This window comes from Caretta caretta, chromosome 15 (assembly GCF_965140235.1).
Source record: "Caretta caretta isolate rCarCar2 chromosome 15, rCarCar1.hap1, whole genome shotgun sequence".
NCBI classification, from domain to species: Eukaryota; Metazoa; Chordata; order Testudines; family Cheloniidae; genus Caretta; species Caretta caretta.
In genome coordinates, this window is record NC_134220.1 from 25,366,691 (window position 1) to 25,387,019 (window position 20,329).

Consider the following 20,329-nt stretch of genomic DNA (forward strand, 5'->3'; position numbering starts at 1 on the left):
TTTAAATTTAGTGTGGGTTTTGTTGTCAGTGATCTGACACCAGAAATGTCTATCTCTTAAAGCAACCCAGAAGCTGAAGCAAACTGGAAGTTGCCCAGATAGTGGCTGTCTTGTAGTTTGTATTAAATTAGTTTGATGTCCTCTGTTCAGCAGCCTAATGCCTACCACTGAGGCTACTATAATTGGGAGTAACTGACACCTTTAGCGGTAGACACACAAGCCAAGCATTGGCTAGATTAGGGGTGGGCAAACTTTTTGGCCTGAGGGCCACCTATGATTATGGAAACTCGTATGGTGGGCCATGAATGCTCACAAAATTGGGGGTTAGGGGGCAGGAGGGCTCCAGCTGGGGATGCAGGCTCTGGGGTGGGGCTGAGGGTTTGGGGGTTCCAGGCTGGGACTGAGGGGTTTGGAGGGGGTCAGGGCTGGGGAAGGGAGTTGGGGCACAGGAAGGGTTGGGGGGCAGGCTCCAGGCAGTGCTTACCTCAAGCAACTCCCAGAAACAGCAGCATGTCCTCCCTCCGGCTCCTACCCAGAAGTGCAGCCAGGTGGTTCTGTGCACTGCCCTGTCTGTAGGTGCCAATCCTGTAACTCCCATTGGCTGTGGTTCCCAACTAATGGGACTGCAGAGGCAGCACTTGGGGCAGGGGCAGCATGTGGAGCCCCCTGGCTGCCCCTATATGTAGGAGCTGTAGAGGGGACATGCTGCTGCTTCTGGGAGCCCTGTGGAGTAGAGCAAGACCCCGACCGCGCTCCACCGCTGGAGCACCAGAGTGCGGCAAGCCCCGGACCCCACTTCCCAGCAGGAGCTCAAGGGCTGAATTAAAATGTCTGGAGGGCCGGATGTGGCCCCTGGGCTGTAGTTTGCCCACCCTTGGGCTAGACCATGGATATAGAACTCTCATGGCTATGGGTGATCCTTCAGGTCAAAAGTAAAGCAAGTTGTAGCAGAGTATTAACACTGTTACTACATGCGTTCATCCTGCTCAGTGGATATATAGAACTTCAGTTAGTAGTGAAACCTTTCAGAGACAATAAATATATTCTTGAGCTATAGCACATTCTACACTGACTCCTCATAGGTACTGAATGGGAAGAAAAACACTACAAATTGAGAATTCTAGTTCTGCGAAAATAATCAGAGTAAAAAAAGCATACATTAAATGAGCTGCATATACAGAACAGATAAGAGACAGTAATGTTAATTATTTAGCTGCAATCCACTACTAAATGAATTTAGGTCAAACAGATGGAAGGTAGGTGTAGGGGAGATAATTAGTATCTGAGGTTTGTGCTATCATCTACATCTAGAAAGACAGTTATTTTAACAGCATTAGATACGAGGCTGATTAGACTTGTAAACAGTAGAAAAAATTAAAAGACTCAAGAATATAATCTTATTGCCTTTCAAAAGGGAAGTGAATTCTAAGATCTCCTTTGATTCCCTTTTATATACTAGCAGTAGACAGAATATAGGTCAGTTGATGATACTGCATATCTATACTTAGTAACAAAGCATGCCTGGTAATATGGCTGCTCAGAAGGTAGAAAAACCAGCAGTGTCATTTTCAAATGTGTTCACAAGCAATGGAATGTTAGTAAAACAATATCAAAGATGCCTAACTTGGAAAGATTTGTCTATATCCATCCATTGCAGAGAACTGGAACACAGGGCTTGCCATCTTCAAAACATTATTACACTCCAACATTGGGGATGCTTCTTGTATAACCCTCCTGGGTCTGAGAGTCATTCTATCAAGTATGAAAGAGTCTATTGGGCCAACACATACAAACAGAATTAGACTATTTATTTTTGGAACGCAGCCATCACATCAGCAGTTGGTGCTAACAAAATTAAAGCATAACTCTCCCGCAAAGGTCTGTGTACTCCACCACGCCTTCCTGTTACTGGGAGGGAGTGTTCATGAATATTTCTAATTCAGTACTGAGGCATGCTGCTATTAGGAAAGCAATTTGGGTGAGGGGGTGGGAGGGAGGAGAGGTGGTAAGATCTACTCAGGTTCTGAGTTTCTTATAGGCTAGCACTGCACAGGAGGGATAGCTATGAGAAAACTGACAGCTCCAGCATTCCTGAGGAAAGTAGTTATCCCCACTGAGTTAAATGAAAGGGCAGCCCCTCAGAGAGAGGTCTGGACCATTAAAGATGAACTCCAGACCATCTGAAGTGGAGCCTGTAAGGAACAGGGAGACAATGCAGCATTCAGAATAGAGTAAGTGGTTGCAATCAGCCCATGTAAGAAGTAGATGAGTTCCTCAGTCTATGGACAGTCTCAAAGCCTCCAATAACCTGCATCTGGCAAACTGACCAGTTCACCACCACCACGTCCATCTAGTCCTTACAGTTAAAGGAGCCGATACAAGAATATCTGCCTTGAGCCTGAAACCGCAGCTCAAAGATGTTAGCTCTTCCATTCATTTCAATGGAATGTTGACACCAAAGCCTTGTCATTGCCACTTAAATATTAATATCTTTCACATTGAATTTTAGCAGTAGAATACATCTAGAACATTTCCCCCCATGATCCCAATCCACCTTCCAACCCTTACCAGCTGCCAAATTCCCCAAACACTCCCTTTCCATCAGCCAAGACCTCCAGCATACCATGGCCAATATCTGCAATGCTATTGCATGTCAACACAAGACCATACAATATGGTGATATTTGTGGGGCGTAATGAATGGCGTATATAAATAAGGAATGCTGTACCATTGTGTTACTCGATTCCCTAATTAATGCATTCACTTCCATATGATTACCTGAAGCTGCCATGCTATTGCCAGTCTTGCTGCAGAATTCCAGGCCAATTACAAGGTACACGGGACCAGGCTAGAAGGTGTACAATTGAGGTCCATTAGCTTAAACTGCCTACAATTCCCCATTTAAAAACTGGTTCTTAATACAGTATGAGCAGGCTCCATGGCTGGGGGATTGACTGAAAAAGCTAAATCTTTGGTTTTTTGTTTTTTTAAAAGAAGTGTTCAAGACTAGAGCCAGCCTTTTCAGCTTGTATTTATAAAGTTAGTACATAGGACAGTTTGGCCCCAACCCAAGGAATCCCTGACTCAGTTATGACGCCATTGGAATATCATCAACATGAGTCGGGGGACAGGGAGTTTGTGGGAGAGTAAGATAGGGATTCTTCTACATGATAACATGCTAAAGCCAAACTGCATGTTGGTATGAGGTGGTATTCTGCTTAGGATATTGGTCTAACTGCTGAAAGACCGTACAATAGGAAAGCAGAAAACTCCATTCTCTGTGTCCCACTAGCTTTATTGCTGTGTTTCAATGCAGCAGCATCCAACTGTCAATTACAAACAAGGCATGAGTGTATTTTCATATACAAGGCAGGTAGGTATCGTTAGACCTTGTTTTACAAAAAGGGGAAACTGAGGAACAGAGGTGAAGAGTCACTTGCCCAAGATCGCAGTGAGCCAGTGGTAGAGTAAAGCACAGGTTTGTCCCAGTTCCCAAGTCTGTGCTCTAGCCACTAGCTGACGCTGCAGGGGGGAGAAGCTCTTTCAGAACAAGGGAATCTGCACACATTTTTGGCTTCTCTATTAGAGAGAGAAGGAACTCTACTGTGCCGACATCTAATTCAAATCCCCAAAGTAGCTTGCACACAAAATATATAGTTGATGATGGTTAGCAAGTTATCAAGCTTCAGAGACTTGATATACACATATCCTCCCTCCTGAGCTTTCATTGGATAGAGGAGACAGGCATTTAAGGGTTAACCATTTTCACAGCTTGCTTAAAAATATCTGAGACAGAGGCAGGCACAACAGCCAATTCATTGTTAATAAATATATATTTTTTTATTTTACAGACACATTTTCTTCAAGTTTTTGTTTTTAAAATACATCACTAAACCAGCTCTCTTGCTGCTGAAACACGTAGGTTGGACTGTATTACCCTGGCTATCACACAAGTGAACACGACTGCCTGGGGTGGTATGCCCAGGAGGAGCAGCTTTGAGAACATGGAGGAGCAGAGGACATTAATAAAGCCACAGACCTCTTGCTGACACATTTTCCATCAACAAGCGTGGCTGGTGGCCTAAGGCCATCTTTCAGCTACACACATGCCAAGCATGCCTTGGCAAACATTTCAATTGATAAGAGTTCATATTCACTGTCTGGATCTCCATTGTATAGCCTTCCCATACCATGGATTTGGTTCCCCCAATAATGAGCCTGAACCTGTGATGTACTGAGCATCTTCTGCAAGGTGCTAAGCACCCTCAACTCCCACTGAAGTCAATGGGACCAGACAGTGCATGACAGCTTACAGGATCAGACCCCAAGGAATCTACTCTCTTCAATGCATATGCATAACTCCAAAAGCAAAATTGAAGATGCACATGAAGACAAGACTCCTAATTTTGGAAACACTCTAATCCACTTCCAGCATTCACAGTAAATAAATAATTCTGCTTCTGATGTGGCCAATTTGTAGAGAGAGGCCTTTTTTGTTTTGTTTTCTAAAAAGCCATCTAACAAAACTCCCACAAATCAGCCACTACCTATAAAAAAGGTATGATCTCAAATTTTAGAAAACAGAGTAACGCCCAAAAAGCAATTCCTCATTTTGATGACTTGCACGTTTTATCTTCACATTTCTAATAAGCACCAACCCAGTTCATAAAAATCCAGCTCCATTTGGATTGGAGTTATGTCTCTCTGAAGAAGAGAGCCAGATTGATCATTCAATCCCATTATTACAGTGTATTTTGGTGCTTTTGTTGCCAACAAGGGGCATTGCGCTGGAAAAACGACTCCTAGCACAGACTAGTTAATGATACTAGCAATGCTTCATTCATGAAAAGGTCCTTGGTCAGTCAGTACTAGGTTTAAAAAGGCTGACAAGTAGTCGAATCATGACTTGAGAGTTAGAACATATGACACATCTGTCACCTTCAAGCTAAAGAGTTGATATCTCCCCCTTTAAAACAGGATATGAAATTTCATTGCAAAAGCAGGAGCACAACCCAAGAGATTCAGATTTGATTTCTTCCCTCCCCCCCTTATAAAATATGCATAAGTCTTTGACTGCATGCTCAGGAAGCACTGATCAATCTATTTGCAAAAATGTACAAAACTGAACAATAAAAAAGTTTCAGTAATCTGCGACCATCTGTTCAAGCCTGTCTGGAAACCTGTAACAGATATTTAAATACTACAGCACAAAAGGTGTTTAAACAATTTTAAAACACCAGAAGCAATCCATTAAGATAGCCGTGTTTTTATAAAAAAAAAACCACCAACTCTCTTCAACGGTGCTCAGTCCGAAGAAGGATGGATTAGTGTTTCAGCCATGGATGAGCTTCAATGGAAGCTTTGCTCCTGTCTCCATAATCATACAATAGTTCTTCACCCACTTTAATGTCTCGCGAGGCTATCAGTATGAGATGAGGTACGCCGTCAATATCATGAAGCTTTGTTTGACAATTGCCACATTTGCTGTGATTAATCAGCCTTCCCAGACGATTAGTCTCTTTTGTAGCATCGACACTGAAAGAACAAACACAGATTGTAAGATTTCTGCACAGCACACACAAGTCACGCTCTCACTACTAGAAGAGGTTAAATCTGCACTGAAAATCAAGAGATGAAAGAAATTGTGTGCAGTCAGCACAAGGCTTGAAAACAGACAAAAAAAAATACTAAAGATCCTGATGCCACTACTGCCCTGATAGGCAGAACAAGCTTAGCCAAACTGCTCTTGCAAATCTAATTACCACAAGTCAACCCCCCACGGCATACGTGCATCACAACTTTACGTCTTTCAACTCAACCATGGATTTCTTCTAGAACTGACATCTTAGAGTCATTTACTGAGCTTTTTGTAGAGCCCTTTCTTCTCTAGATGTTGCTTCCTCCCCATTAGCAGCCATCAAGCAACCACCCAGAAGGGCCTGCAGTCTTACACACAGCTTCCTCAGAAGGTAAGGTGGAAGGTATGTATTGTGCCAGCCAGGAAAAGGATGCACAGCTACCAATAAAGACCCCTGCTCCTTTAAGACTGGATACACTTAAGTGTCCAACACATGCTCAGTCTCCACTGACCTGGGAATATTCCCAAAGTTGGTCCACACGTTGCTATGCCACAGCATCTACCTGAAGATGTATAGTGCCTATCACTATAGCATCTCAACTTAGGTGTCACTGGGACAGCATAGTAGAAGTCAGACCGTTACAATCTAGAATTGTCAAACATATTTAATATGTAGGACTGTTACAAGACGACTTAAATTCCAATATTTAATAGATCCTAGTTACTGATTTAATCAGCTGCAGCAATTTTAAGAAATCATGGTATATTACTACTCTTCAATTCTTGACCTGTTTTTACAAGCAAAAATCCAGCCTGGTGAGGAAGGTTAACATATAGAGGTAAATAAAGCTAGTCAGAAAGCCAGATTCTTAGCTCTGCTGCTGGTCTATGAACCTCAAATCCCAGATCTATCCACTAAAACATATGGTCTCTTAATTCCAATTTCACTCATTATAACCAGAAGAGATGATGCCCAGCATGTAGTTTTGAACGTTTAAGCAATAGGAGTGAAAAAATGTATTCAAATAAAAAGCAAATATCTCAAGGTAAATCTTGAGCTTGAAACTTTTACACTTTGCAGGAAAACTGAAAGATCTGGCACCTTCAAAGCTTCATCCACTTATTCCATTATTATATTCCTTATATAAAAAGAACTTTAAAAAAAACACAATCAAAAGCTTACCAGTACATTTTGCTTAAATACTGAAAATAGTACATATAGCAGCCTGTGGATGGATCTTGGGCATACACAGCTTCTCGCTTTTTAGCATCCATGATCTCTATGAGATCCCCATGATATTCTACCACAAATTCTCCTCGACTGAAGTGTCTGGTAGCAATTACCCCTCTCCCTTTACCATCAATGAAATCAATCTGTCAAGGAGAAAAGGAGCTCAGTTAGCAAAGCTGCAAAATATTTGAACTGTTTCAAGTAAATCTATTTCCTACCTATCTGGGGGAAAGGGAACCTACAAGGATTTGTCGTTGAGACGTTAGCACCAATATTAGAGTGTGGCACATATGAACAAGTATTTTAGATAGCAAGATATGGCAACATATTGCACACCTTTAGGGGAGATACATGGGATGAACTTAGGGATGCAGATCACCAGATATTTAGATAGACTGTTTCCTAGATAAAAAAGACCAATGTCAACCGGACAGTAAATGCAGAAAAGTGGGATTAGTCCTCTTTTTATAGCAATTATTTGTTTTCTTTGAGCAGTGGGGGTGGAGTTAGTCTTTCCATTGCAGACTAGGAGATACCCTCAGTGTCCAATTTGGCTGCAACACAAAATAACAGTTAGAGATGCAGAAAGGTCTATCATGGAAGCTAGTCTAGTCCAGAGCCAATATAGTCTTGTTCCCTACAACATATTCTCTATTTTATTATCTAATCCATCACTTCATTGGATCACTATTCCACTGCCTAACACACACAAGGGAAGTTTTTCTGCTACTAGCACAGAAGTTTGCTTATTAATTCGAACACATCACTTTTCGATGTAGCCTTTCAAATACCCTAAATGATTTTTTCAAACATTAAAGACTGAGCAGCCTCAGGAATTCTGATCAGATAATATGAAGTCTAGAAATTAAGTTTTAGTTTCCCCCACACACACCAGTTTAGCAGGGACAAGAAGTACACTCTTACTTCTGAAAGGGAAAAACAGCAACAAGACCCCGCAAGCAGTGAGTAGACTTAACTTCAGTAATTGTGATACTAGCTAATAAACGGATAGTGGCTCTCCTATCAGGACACTCCCATTCAATGCCACATGGAAAAGCCTACGTATGCTGTTCAGTGACATACCAATAAACTTTTACCATACAGATGCCGCGTCATGCTATTTAAGCTGGTGTTGCAGTTACCTTCATTCCTTCTTCTTTCCCACTTTCAATTAATTCATCTATTCTCCTCTTTTCCTCAGTCTGCAAAAAGAAAAACCCATAGTATTGCTACTAGGATTTCTGCAGGGTTTTTTAAGCTAAGTGTTTTAGGAAGGTGTTTATCCGGTAATCTCACTTTTCTAAGCACTCTGTGCTGCTCTATTTAGAGTTCAAGCATGTCAGTTTTGTCAGAAATATTACAACATTGCAAAGAAAATTTCAAATTGCGCTCCAGGAATGTGCAGTTTTTCCTATATGAGCAGCTGGAAGGCATCATAAAGAAATCCAAATTTAGGTTTTGCTGTTTATGAGGAAGTGTTACTTTACATAGTTATACTGTGCATTTGTTATTTGCTCTTTACCTGAGATCTATCCTAGACAGTACTTCGGAGATTACAAGTACCTGCATTCATCCTACGAAGTTTTCATTTGACTAGCAGTATGGAAAACTGCCAGGATTCGATGGGTTATACAAAAAGCACTACCTGCAATTCAGTTTTGCTCTTCCGGGAACTTCTTCTAACAGGGTAATAGTCTGTCACTTTTCGATTCTGTGAGGTTTTTCCTTGCGCTCTGAGGGATAAGGAAAAGATACATAAATACTTCAGCTTTTCTGGCCTCACTGTCCTAACCCAAAAAGGTCAAGAAGCTTTTCCTTCCAAGACAGTGATTTGAGAGATGGCTGGTCAGAACTAAAGATTTTTTTTTTTAATCTGCACCCTTCATTCTGATACAACGCCTTGTACACCTCCATGCTTCCCCACCTGGCCTCATTACCAGTACTTCAGCTCAAACTCTTGAGATGAGAAAAAAAAGCAGGTATTTCTTGAAGTGTAGAGAATTAGCTCAAATTACTATTATAATATACTATTATATTATACTGTGTGTCTCTCAACCTAAGATGCTCTAGAATTTCCATCATTAAAGCTGCTCCATGGTTGGCTGCAGTGGGAGATGGAAGCATCCATCATATGGTGAAACCTTGGCTTATGCTACTCATGCAAAAGTGAGCTTAGATACCAGCTCAGCCATCAGACCACTAGCTATAAAGGTAATATCCTGGGTCTGGCCAAAGAACTTCTTGTTTTGCCCCCCTCAAAAATGAGGTCTTAACCACTTTTGTTAGTTCCCATTAGTTAAGATTAGTGGAAATGCTCACCAATTTATACACAAGCTAGAAAGCAGTATGTTCAAGAAAAAAATCCTTTGCAAGGCACATATCAGTGCTTATATCACAGTACTGAATTTACATTAAGTTGTTCTTTAGGGTAGGTTTCAGAAGAAAATCTCTAAGCCTCTATAGCAGAAAATATTTCTGGCTCATTTGCTTAAAAAAATTCCAAAATATGGCATATGGCTGCCTTTGCTCCCACGTCACCTACTTTCTCCTTGGTCCAGGTTTTGCTTTTACCACCTTCTTCTGAGCTTGCTTTGCATTTGCTGCATCAGTAGAATCAGAAGGCAGAGGCATGCTTTTCTGTGTTTCTGCGGCTTCTTGTTTTTGATTAGGAAGAGACGCTGAAGAATTACACCCACTTTCTTTATCATTCTGATCTTCTGGTTTTATAGCACCTTCTATTGTATTAACAGTCCTTTTTTTCCCTGTGGATGGAAAATGTAGGACAGACTAACAAGGTATTTTCTAGCTTTCCTTTCTTCTACATCACAAAGCGCCCTAAACTCTTAAAGATTTCTAACCTGTATTTTATCTGTAAAAAAGTTACGGGGAGGGAAAGGGAAACATATTGTATTTCTTCTGTTACACAGCAAAATAAGTAGTCATAAGGACCAAGTTATCTGTTACGCATCATGAGTCTAATTCCTACAGGTTCTAAAGGGTGGAGGAAAGGATCTGAACCCAAGCATTTTGTCTAGTTAAAGATGTTAGCCAGACAAAGAATTTCCAAAGTCTCAACATCGCAGACACTACAAAGGGAGTTCTGTAACAATTGCACGATTGTCCAAGCCAGCAAGTTTGCCATATTGAACTCTAAAACTAGCATGACACCTACATGAATATTCTGCCAGGAAAGAGTGACTACAGGAGTCTGCTGGGGTACTGTAGTTCCATACTTTGTGGCAGCAGCTATTGGTATCAAGAGGCCAATGCCATCAAAAAACACGCAATAGAAACAGAAGAGGAATCAAAATTGCTGTTCCTATTATACACATTGTAACAAATGTACATGCTGCAGCTGGTACAATCAGTAAATGCAGACTCAGAATGTGGGTGATAGTCTCTAGGATTCCTGGTAGATTCTCAAGGTAAATGGCTCAAAAAAACCAGATACAACATTCTAGACCTTCACCTGGCCTACACTGACCTCATTATGGCCTAGATTCAGCAAAACATGTGCTTAATTTTAAATTAGTTTTAAGAGCCTTGCTGAATAGGGATGAGATTACTCACATGCTTAAAGTTGAGTACATACTTCAGTACTTTGCTGAATTGGAGTCTTTATCAGAAACCTCTAGGGGGCCTCATGCAGTCACCACTTACATCAATGCAAGTCTTTCCTCTGATTTCAATAAAGATTGGAACAGGCCCCCCCCAGTCACTGTCAAATTGAAATCCAAGTACTCTTACCATCTATCCTCAGTGCCCTCACTTTGGATGGGGGAAGGTTCTTTATTTCTGAAACATTTTCTATTGGCCCATCCAAGCCACTTTTACAAAAGGACACGCTTTTATTTTATTGGCTTTTTCTTTGTTGCTGGGTTTGCAGCTAGGTTGATGTGGCTTAAGGCTGAAGCCTTTTTCTGTTTAATGGAAATGTGAACTGTTTTTTTTTAAATGGCACCCAGGTTCCACAGCAACTGGTGCTTAAGAAATCCTTGTAAAAAACAAGCAGCAGTAAAACTAGTTAGGGTCAGACTAATTCCATGAACACAGGAAGAGGAGATGTTAACTGCATGCAACCCAGTGTCTTGTACATACAAATTTTCAGATAAGATTTGTATCCTGGTTAATTAAGTAAAAATGTTTTTAATAAGAAGTGCTAAAATTGTTGAGAGCTGAAGGTTTAACAGATCAATGACTCTCAAACTATCTATGAAACATTCCCTTTTGGTGTCCAGAGCTACTTCTGTCACAATGAAAAAGCAGCTACCAGTTTTCAAGCACTGGTGGTCGAGCCCAAGAATCAGTTTTCAAAAGATTGGTTTCAGAGGAACAGCCGTGTTAGTCTGTATTCGCAAAAAGAAAAGGAGTACTTGTGGCACCTTAGAGACTAACCAATTTATTTGAGCATGAGCTTTCGTGAGCTACAGCTCACTTCATCCGATGAAGTGAGCTGTAGCTCACGAAAGCTCATGCTCAAATAAATTGGTTAGTCTCTAAGGTGCCACAAGTACTCCTTTTCTTTTTTCAAAAGATTGTTTCCCCTACCGCACCCGTAGCTATCTATACAGACACTAAACTTAAATACTGGCACCTCTCTTCACACTACATGGCTGCTTCAAACCTTTCTTGGCTTGGTGTTTCCTTGGCATTAATTCAACAGTAATCAAATTTGTGGAGAAAACCTCCTTTCCATGTTTATTACCCAGAGTTGGACAAGCCAAACTGCAAAGTGACCCACAGAGATTAAATACAAATGGGGGATGCAGGCAATTTAGGGAATATTGAGAATTAACTATTTAAGTCCTACACCAGGAAAAGAAAACAAATAAGCCAAGAGACAAAACAAGAGGGAAATTTTAACCAAGCAGCTACATCATTTAATTTAAGTGAAATTGGTAAAGAGATCAGTATTAGCAAGAGAGTTGAAATTCCATATATTCTAACTATTTGCTGGGAAGGCAGGGGGTCTATACAAAAGGGATCTTAAGTTGTACCCAATTTGAAAGGTTGAGGAAAAAGTCACAGGGCCAGACAAGGCATGTTTTCTAACCCATTGGCAAGCTGTTGTAAGGTCAATCTTACCGTCTCCTCTTTTGCATGTTTCATTTAGTGTTTTGCCTTGACATTTCACCTCATGATGCATGACTGAGTTTTCCTCTTGAAGGGGCGGACGAGCCCCAGGAGATTTGTTAGGACTTAGGTAGGTGTAGATTTTGGACTGGCCAAGAAATACGTTCTCCTAAAACAGAGAGCCAATAAAGCTCATTACATCAAAGAAATCTCATTAATCTCAAGTCTCCAGTTGGTATCTGGATCATGCTACATAGGCCAACACCTACATTACTGCAGCATATTTTGCGAATAGCAGAGGATGCATCTATATCCATCTGTCTATAAAACCATCTATGTTCAAAACCGTATCTCTCTGGCTGGTAATAGCTCGAACAAAACTTACCATGCAAATTCTCAGCACAGAGACACTTCCTCAAAAACAAACTAAATGCATCAGGTTAGTTGAATTAAGTGTTAGAATACAGGCCTAAATGCTTTTCTTGAATGCGTACATAGCTCCTAATGACTTAAAGACAAGGTGCAATGCTGGTCTCTGAGAGCAGCATTTGGTGCCAATATTTTTTTCCATGGACCTACGTATACTTAAGGTGCTCTCTCAAATGCTTCTTATTTTTAATAGAATATTTAATTTTTGATAATTTTTCTGTACAGTACTACAGACCAGAGACAAGTATATTCCATTATTTAGGGAGCGGATATTCCTCCTGAAATTGCATTAAGAAAAACAAGCAACAAAATTGATCTAAGGCTAGTTTTTTATAAACTCAGTTTTGGTAATTCTTTGCAGTTTCTCTTCCCACCCCCGTTCCAAAAATCAACTCTAGAACACACATCAATACCTATAGTATACAGAGGTACCAATGACATCAGAAAGAACTGTCTAACCAATTTTAAAATTAATCAGCATTGTTTCTAGTGCATTGTATGAACAGGTTAGAAAGCACTCCAGAATCTGCTACTTATGAGGTAGGTACTGAATGATGCTTACTGTACTCTGATTATGTAGAATCTGATGAATGAAGTTGGACTCTGAAGTTTGTTCTCCATGACACACTGCCTCATGTGAAATTACTGTCCCTCAAAGATAGTATCTACAGTATTCAGATTGGGCAGGTATATTGTAGTATGACATAACAGTACTTATCTCAAGTGTTGTGGCTCAGAATCTTAGCTTTTAATTTTAAAGTCTCTGCTTGTTAGGATTATAAAAAAACCAAATCTGAAAAATGTGAGCCAAGCATAACCAATGCAGGGAAGATTTGTCTGGGTCTGGAACAATAGCTCTGAGAGGTGTGAATTTACCCACACATCTCAGGAGGTGTGAACTCAGATGCTGAGTGATGACATTTAAGTGTCATCATTGTTTATTTGAGCAATGAAGGGGGGGAAATCACAGATCTGCGCACTCATTTTGGCATCATGAATAGATGGTGTTTGGGAGAGAACATCTATTAAATTTTCCTCCATCTGCTCAATCAAGAATGAGCTCAGGAACACAGCAGAGCCCAGAAGAGCACTTAGCCCCATTAAGGATCTCACAGGCATATTTAGAGTCAGCCAAGCTCCAGGAGCCCATGGACATATTTAGAGAACATGCACAATCTACCATGAGTGGTGCCTCTTTCCTGTGATGTAAGAGCACAAGAATGGCCATACTGTGTCAGACCAATGGTCTGACTAGCCCAGTATCCTGTCTTCCAACACTGGCCAGTGCCAGACGCTTCAGAGAAAGTGAACAGAACAGGGTTATTTATCGAGTGATCCACCCCCATCATCCAGTCCCAGCCTCTGTACTTGTGTGGGAAGGGCTTATGTTGGGAGCTTAGAAGAGTACAACCACCTTCTCCCCCTTCTCCCAGTTTAACTCCTAGGTGTCTATCTAGCGAATGTGATTGTTCAACCCCATGGTGTCATGATGTGTTGAAGTAATTTAGCCAGAACCAAGATTGCCTTGGCTATATTTCCTACACAAAAAACTGATTTTAAGATGTAACAAATAAAAATATATATATTTTCACTAAAAAAGGAACCTTACACTAAAGCATGAAATGTACCACATATTCCAACATATAGGTGCAAAAGCACTGAAAATTAAAGGGAGCCTATTGTGGAACATACATATGTTTTAAGCTTAAAAACTGATAAACTGCTTATTGTTATAACCATAGGGTTCTGTGTCTGAATTAATCATAATTTGTAATCTTTATCTAATAGCAGAATTGTGTTAGTTCCTGGGCATTGAAAGGCTCACTCAGCTTGTTTAGCTGCATTTATAAGTGAATACACCCCACCCCACCCCCAGAAGTCAACCCCCTTCACAAGTCTATAAATATTTTTCTTCTTTCCGTAGCATTTAGGTCCCAATTTTGTGGGCACTTACGGATTCGCTAACTTCAGTGCAACTAATCACATGCTAAAAGTATTTGGAAGACCCAGGCTTTAAGACTGCAAATTCTTCCAGGCAGGGAAGGAGACAGTCATTGTATGTGTTCACACAGCTACCATAAGCCCTTCTGCTGCCACCTGACTCCCACAGACAGATCCTTAGGACCAGCCAAAGCCGCAATGAATGGGGATCAGCTTGCGAGACTGGGGCTCCAGTGAAGCTCTCATCCTGCCTAGGGCTTGCAAGGCTGCTGCAGTAACGTCGTCCTGCCAGCACTTACACGCGTAACTTTACTCACGTGAGCAGACCCATTGACTTCAGTGCGGCGAGTTCCTCCCGGGTGGAAGCAGCGGCGGGGCCAGGCCCGTGGAGCGCCCCGCGGGGCAGCTGCATGGCCACGTCTGCCTGGGCGGAGAGCAGCTCCGGGCGCCCCTTAGCCGGGGTTGGCCGCGGGGAGCGCGGCGACGGGCCCAGGCTGGCTGCAAGGGGCGGCCCTTTCCCCACACCCCGACTCCTCCTCCCCGCGCTCCTGGAGCCTCGCCCTGCCCCGGGAGCAGCCGGGGCGTTCGCCTTACTCCCCCGTCCGCGCTTCCCCGGGCCCGCTCCAGCCGCCCCTCAGCAGCCCGGGCTCGGGAGTGGCAGGAAATAACCTTTCCGGCCAGGGCCCAGACCCCGGCGCCCCGGTGTGGGGCGGGCACGGCGCTTACCCCGTTCATCCTGGGGCGGCCGGGCCCCCTCCTCTCGGTGCTCTCCGGAGCCGTCGCCGCCTCCGCTTTGCCTTCCCGGGGCTTGGACATGGTCTTGCCTAGGGGAGAGCAGGGGGTGGGGGCGTCAGAGCCATGCCCGGAGCCGCTTCAGTCCCCGGCAGCGGCCGGAGCCGCCGCCACCTGCGCCATGTTTCAAGGGCTCGGTGCAGGGACAGGCCGGCCCAGCGCGCACCCCGCACGGGGGAGGAGCGCCGCCGAGCCCCCCCTCCACCCCTGCGCTGCCGAGGGCGCGCTGCCCCCCAGGGGAGCCCAGAGCGGCAGGAGAGAGAGCAAACCAGCCTGGGCTGAGGGAGCAGGTGTCTGACACACACACACCCCGCCCCGCAACACACGCCTCCTAGGCGCCCACAATATACCCCCAATCTACCCACTCACGCCGCCCTCCGTAAGACATACACCCCTCAATCACCCCGACCGGGACCCAGCCCCCCATATAGCCCCATACCGCCGCCCCCACGTCACACCTACCCTCTCTGTAGCCCCCACCCCTCAAGAACCCCAGCTCCATTCACACCCACCCAGGCCGCAGCGCCCCTCGCACCCCACGTGCCTCCGCCAACCCACTCACTCTCTGCCCCCATAGGCGCCCAGCCACCAGCCCCTACACACGCCCGCTCAGGCCCTTCCATAACTTACCCTCCCCCCCAGCACCTGTCAGGGCGGGTACCTTTAGCCATGGCTCCGAGAGCGGAGGCAAGCCCGGCTCAGAGCTGTCGCAGCAGAAGATCCCCCCCCTCCCTCCGAGAACCTTCAGGGTTCTCAGTGTCGCCGAACTGCTCCAAAGAGATACACTGAGCCGCTCTCCGCTGCCTGAGTGGCGCTCCCACGTGCCTATCACACCACCCCCGATCTTTGATTGGTGGGCAGGCAAACGTCCCGCCTTCCCCTATTCCACGGTGGGCCATCCAAGTCAGCGCAGCTGCGCTCCCAGTAAGGGTGTTTAAATGTGCGTCCCCTGGTCGCTGATTGGCCAGTGCGAAGAACAAGGGGCCTGTGATTGGAGGCCAGACCAGAAGTTCTCCCTCCTTTGCTAGGCTGCGCCATGTGGGTGAGAGTTCTGGATCGCTTGACAATAGCCTCACGTACCCCTAGTGTGGGGTTCAAGTTGGTTGTACATACGAGTTCTATAGGGAACAGTGCAGAATACCCAACATACACAAATCTCTCCCCACTTGGCCAAATCTTTGGCTCTATACTATTCCTTTCCTGGCATCTCCCTCCCACCAAGTCTTATCATAGAATATCAGGGTTGGAAGGGACCTCAGGAGGTCATCTAGTCCAACCCCCTGCTCAAAAAGCAGGACCAATCCCCAATTTTTGCCCCAGATCCTTAAATGGCCCCCTTAAGGGTTGGACTCACAACCCTGGATTTAGCAGGCCAATGCTCAAACCACTGAGCTATCCCTCCTGCCTCCAACATGCTCAAGAAAAGAAGTAGATCCAACCAGCAATTTTTCCTGCTTGAGCTAAATTATATTTGGAGCCCTGCAAAGACAACGCTTACTCCCCTGAGACTGCAAAACTCTTCTGCTGAGCTCTGTGTATCCTGCTAACTAGAGCCAGTCCCAAGAGGTTTGGCTATGTGCACGTATGCACTTTGGGATGGGATTACATGTGAGGGTGTGACATTTAAAAAGTGCCTGTGAATTGACAAATATGATGAACACAGACCTTGCACATTTCATTTTAAACAAAGCATTCAGCTCCCAGGAACTGAAAGAGCATGGTTATAGTTTCTGCATTGTACCTCCCAACACCAGGAAGTGCAGGCCTGGAGCCCTATCCACTAAACCTGGGGTGGCCAACCTGAGCCTGAGAAGGAGGCAGAATTTACCAATGTACATTGCCAAAGAGCCACAGTAATATGTGGCAGCACCCCATCAGCTCCCCCCACCCTGCTCCCAGGGCCGCCGCCCCCCCGCGCCTCCCCACACCTCCCAGTCAGCTGTTTTGTGGCATGCAGGAGGCTCTGGGGGGAGAGGGAAGGAGTGAGGGCATGGCAGGCTCAAGGGAGGGGGCGGGAAGGGGTGGAGTGGGGGCAGGGCTTGTGGCAGAGCCAGGAGTTGAGCAGTGAGCACCCCCCAGCACATTGGAAAGTTGGCGCCTGTAGCTCCAGCCCCAGAGTCGGTGCCTATACAAGGAGCCGCATATTAACTTCTGAAGAGCCGCATGTGGCTTCGGAGCCATAGGTTGGCCACCCCTGCCCTAAACCATACATCATGGTTGCAGGGTTACATTCAGGGCTGGATTCCTAATTTAAAACAAAATGATCACAATTATGGCATCGAGGCTATTAAAGCTATACTAAACTTGCCTTTTCATTAACATAAAGCTGTTCGGTGATTACATTTCAGTCTTAAAACACAGAATATAAATATAGTTAATTCAAAATAGCCTACTTCTGACTTTAGAACAGCTGTTATACTAGTTTCTTTCTGGGAGGGAGTTTGGTGCAGGAGGGCATTCTGACCTGGGACAGGCAGTTCGGGTGTACGAGGGGGTGCGGGATCTGAGAGGGAGTTTGGGTGCAGGAGGGGATTCTGACCTGGGGCAGAGGGTTGGGGTGCAGGAGGGGGAGTGAGGTGCAGGCTCCAGCCAGGAGGCGCTTACCACAGGTGGCTCCTGGCTGTCGGTGCAGCAGGGCTCAGGTAGGCTGCCTGCCTGCCATAGCCCCATGCCACTCCCGGAAGTGGCTGACTGCTGGCACATCTCTGCGCGCCCCTGTGGGGAGGGGAACAGCATGTCTCTGTGCACTGCAATCGACAGGTTGGTGACCACTGAACTGTATATAATTATAGATTTATTTTTGCAGGGCCCCCCTCAGCCCGAGGCTCTGGGCTGCAGCCCCTAAAGTCCCTGCATTAATCTGGCCCTGGTTACATTGTACCTCAAAGTCAGAAAAAAATATCACCAAGAAGCTTGTAGAAACAATGAGGTTGGATGCCACATGGGACTGTCAATGGCATACAGTACCGAGCTTTTAACCTCTAAGTTTTTAGTATCAATTCAACTAATTTTGATAATGAATGGAAGTTATTATACAATGACAGTTTGGTAGCCTATATGAAATGAGTTTGGTGGCCTAAATCTAGCTCCCACTGGTCACCCAGCCACTTCACATGTCAACATCACAACAACTGGTATCAATGTCAAGTCTTGTTGGCAGTCCTAGCAGAGAGGTCAAGATGTGATTGGGCAGTGGAGCCTGAACTATCTTCTCCATTTTAGAGGTAGTTCCTCAAAGTCTATCTCTTCACTGCCCCAAAATGGTGGGGTTTTACAGCAACCAGCGTTATCTAGTTATCGTGTTGTAAAATTCTACTGTAAATGAGGCTCTGTATTTTTTACCCCAAGGTAGCTAAGTAAGGTCAGCCATAGGTAGTGGTAAGGTTTAGTGTTGACCAACGTTATCTATTTAAGCATTTATACCAAGCAGATCAGCAGGGTATCTGAGCTCTTTACAGATTCTGGGTCTGATTTTGCTATTCAAACTCACACTCTACTTCTGAAATCACTTACCATGTAAGCTAATATTTCACCATGAGTTATGGAATCAGCACGGATGCTTTACAACTAAACACAACAATAGCAAATTTCTTTCTCTCTGCTTCTCAGCGGTTATATTTTGTTTCTGTTGCGGAGGAGTGGTAGTAAGACCATAGTTAAGGTTGCATCAAGGGTTTTAGTTTTACAGGGTAATGATTTGTTAATATATTCTAAATCTTTTGAGAATAAAGCCCAAAATAGAAACATAGTTTTCAAGGTCTAATTTTCTGTGTATATCTTAGACAGAGCTGATTTTTATTTTGTGAAATATTAGTAGTAGGGTTGTGGGTAAGCTAAGTCAGAGAAACTTCAGAATAAACTCGCAATCAGGGTTGATGTTGGGACAGCGTGTTGGAAGTTTTACTGCTGTTCCCTGCAGTGTATCTGTTCTGTGAATAAAGAACTGCAATTTCCAGAGGTGTTAAACCTGCAGCTGTTACAAGCATAAATTTAACACACACACAGGAAAGATTCTTTAATAATCAATGTTTTAGATGTCAAACCACTAGAGAATGTGTAGAAGATGGGCCATTGGAGGTCCAAATACACACTTTTGACAAAATCAGAAGTTTCAGCACAGATGTGCTGATTTTCAGTAGCAGACAAGAGGCCCTGCTGGTTGCTGTAATAGAAATGGAGTAGAGAAAAAGAATATTATTTTGTCTTAAACCGGAAGCTGAGTAAATTCCCACCATCAAAATATAAGTCTGTCTATAATGGGGCTTTGTATTTTTTTCCCCCTAACGTTTCCCACTGTTGCTATTACCAGTTCAGTTCCACAGGCTATGATCATGATGATCCGACTATTGCAAATAGGGCTCAAAGCACCCAGAGACATTTTAAACACCATGACCTAGGTCCTGCAATGACCTCTACATGGGTGCAGAGTTCTGCCATGTGGACCTCAGTGAAGCATCAGGCCTATATCATCTACTCTCCATGCCTCCCATTCTCCCCCGGCTTAGGATTGTTTATGGAGGCTCTTCTGGCATAACACTGTAGCACAGATGCAGCGTACGTTGACAGAAAGCGTTCTTCTGTCCATGTAGGAACACCACCTCCCTCAGTGATAATGATATCAACGGAAGTATTCTTCCATCAACATGGCTGTGTCTACACTGGTGGTTAGGTTGGCATAGCTATGTCACTCAAGGTGTGTGTTTTTTCAAGCTACAACTTTTAAGTGTAGACCAGGGATGGCCAACCTCTGGCTCCGAAGTTAATATACAGCTCCTTACCTAGGCACTGATTTCAGGGCTGGAATGATAGATGCTAACTTTCCAATGTTCTGGGGGGTGCTCGCTACTCAACCCCCTGCTCTGCCCCAACTCCACCCCTTCCCCAGAGCCTGCCATGCTCTCGCTCCTCCCCTCTCCCCCCATAGCCTGCTGTGAAACAGCTGATTGCAGTGGGTAGCGGGAGTAGGCACTGATTGGTGGGGGCTGCCGGTAGGTGGGAGGCGCTGGGGACTGGGAAGTGGATGAGGGCTGCTGATGTATTACTGTGGCTCTTTGGCAATGTAAATTGGTAAATTCTGCCTCCTTCTCAGGCTCAGGTTGGCCAGCCCTGGTACAGACCAAGCATCAGTAGAACTGAAAGTGATAAGGTGGTTATAAAACAGAAAAGCAATAGTTATAATAATTATTTATATTGTGATAGGCCCCCCAACCAATGTACTAAGCACTGTCCACACACACACAAAGGAAGAAAGTCCTTGCCTTAAAGAGTTTACAAATGAAGTAATC

The 20,329-nt window shown here is 44.2% G+C and overlaps 1 protein-coding gene across 4 annotated transcripts; it reads right to left on the reverse strand.

The window, feature by feature from the left end:
* Positions 1-3,814: 3,814 nt before the first annotated feature.
* KMT5A (lysine methyltransferase 5A) lies at positions 3,815-15,849 on the reverse strand. Of its 4 annotated transcripts, none has more exons than XM_048822232.2 (8): positions 15,706-15,849; positions 14,979-15,076; positions 11,895-12,051; positions 9,352-9,571; positions 8,455-8,542; positions 7,952-8,011; positions 6,762-6,952; positions 3,815-5,535 (listed from the first exon to the last, which is right to left on the reverse strand). In XM_048822232.2, the coding sequence occupies exons 1-8, from the start codon at positions 15,713-15,715 to the stop codon at positions 5,325-5,327; spliced, it is 1,035 nt and encodes a 344-aa protein (XP_048678189.1). In that variant the 5' UTR covers positions 15,716-15,849; the 3' UTR covers positions 3,815-5,324. The 4 variants fall into 4 exon arrangements, with proteins under 4 accessions (XP_048678189.1, XP_048678190.1, XP_048678191.1 ...); XM_048822233.2 differs by having other exon boundaries at positions 15,675-15,772; XM_048822234.2 differs by lacking the exon at positions 7,952-8,011.
* Positions 15,850-20,329: the final 4,480 nt, after the last annotated feature.

Coding starts and splice junctions, on each gene's coding strand:
- KMT5A (XM_048822232.2), bottom strand. Junction 12,052..14,978: donor GCCGCCCCAGGATGAACGGG/GTAAGCGCCGTG, acceptor TCTCTGTTTTAG/GAGAACGTATTTCTTGGCCA. Junction 8,543..9,351: donor AAACCTGGACCAAGGAGAAA/GTAGGTGACGTG, acceptor CTTATCCCTCAG/AGCGCAAGGAAAAACCTCAC.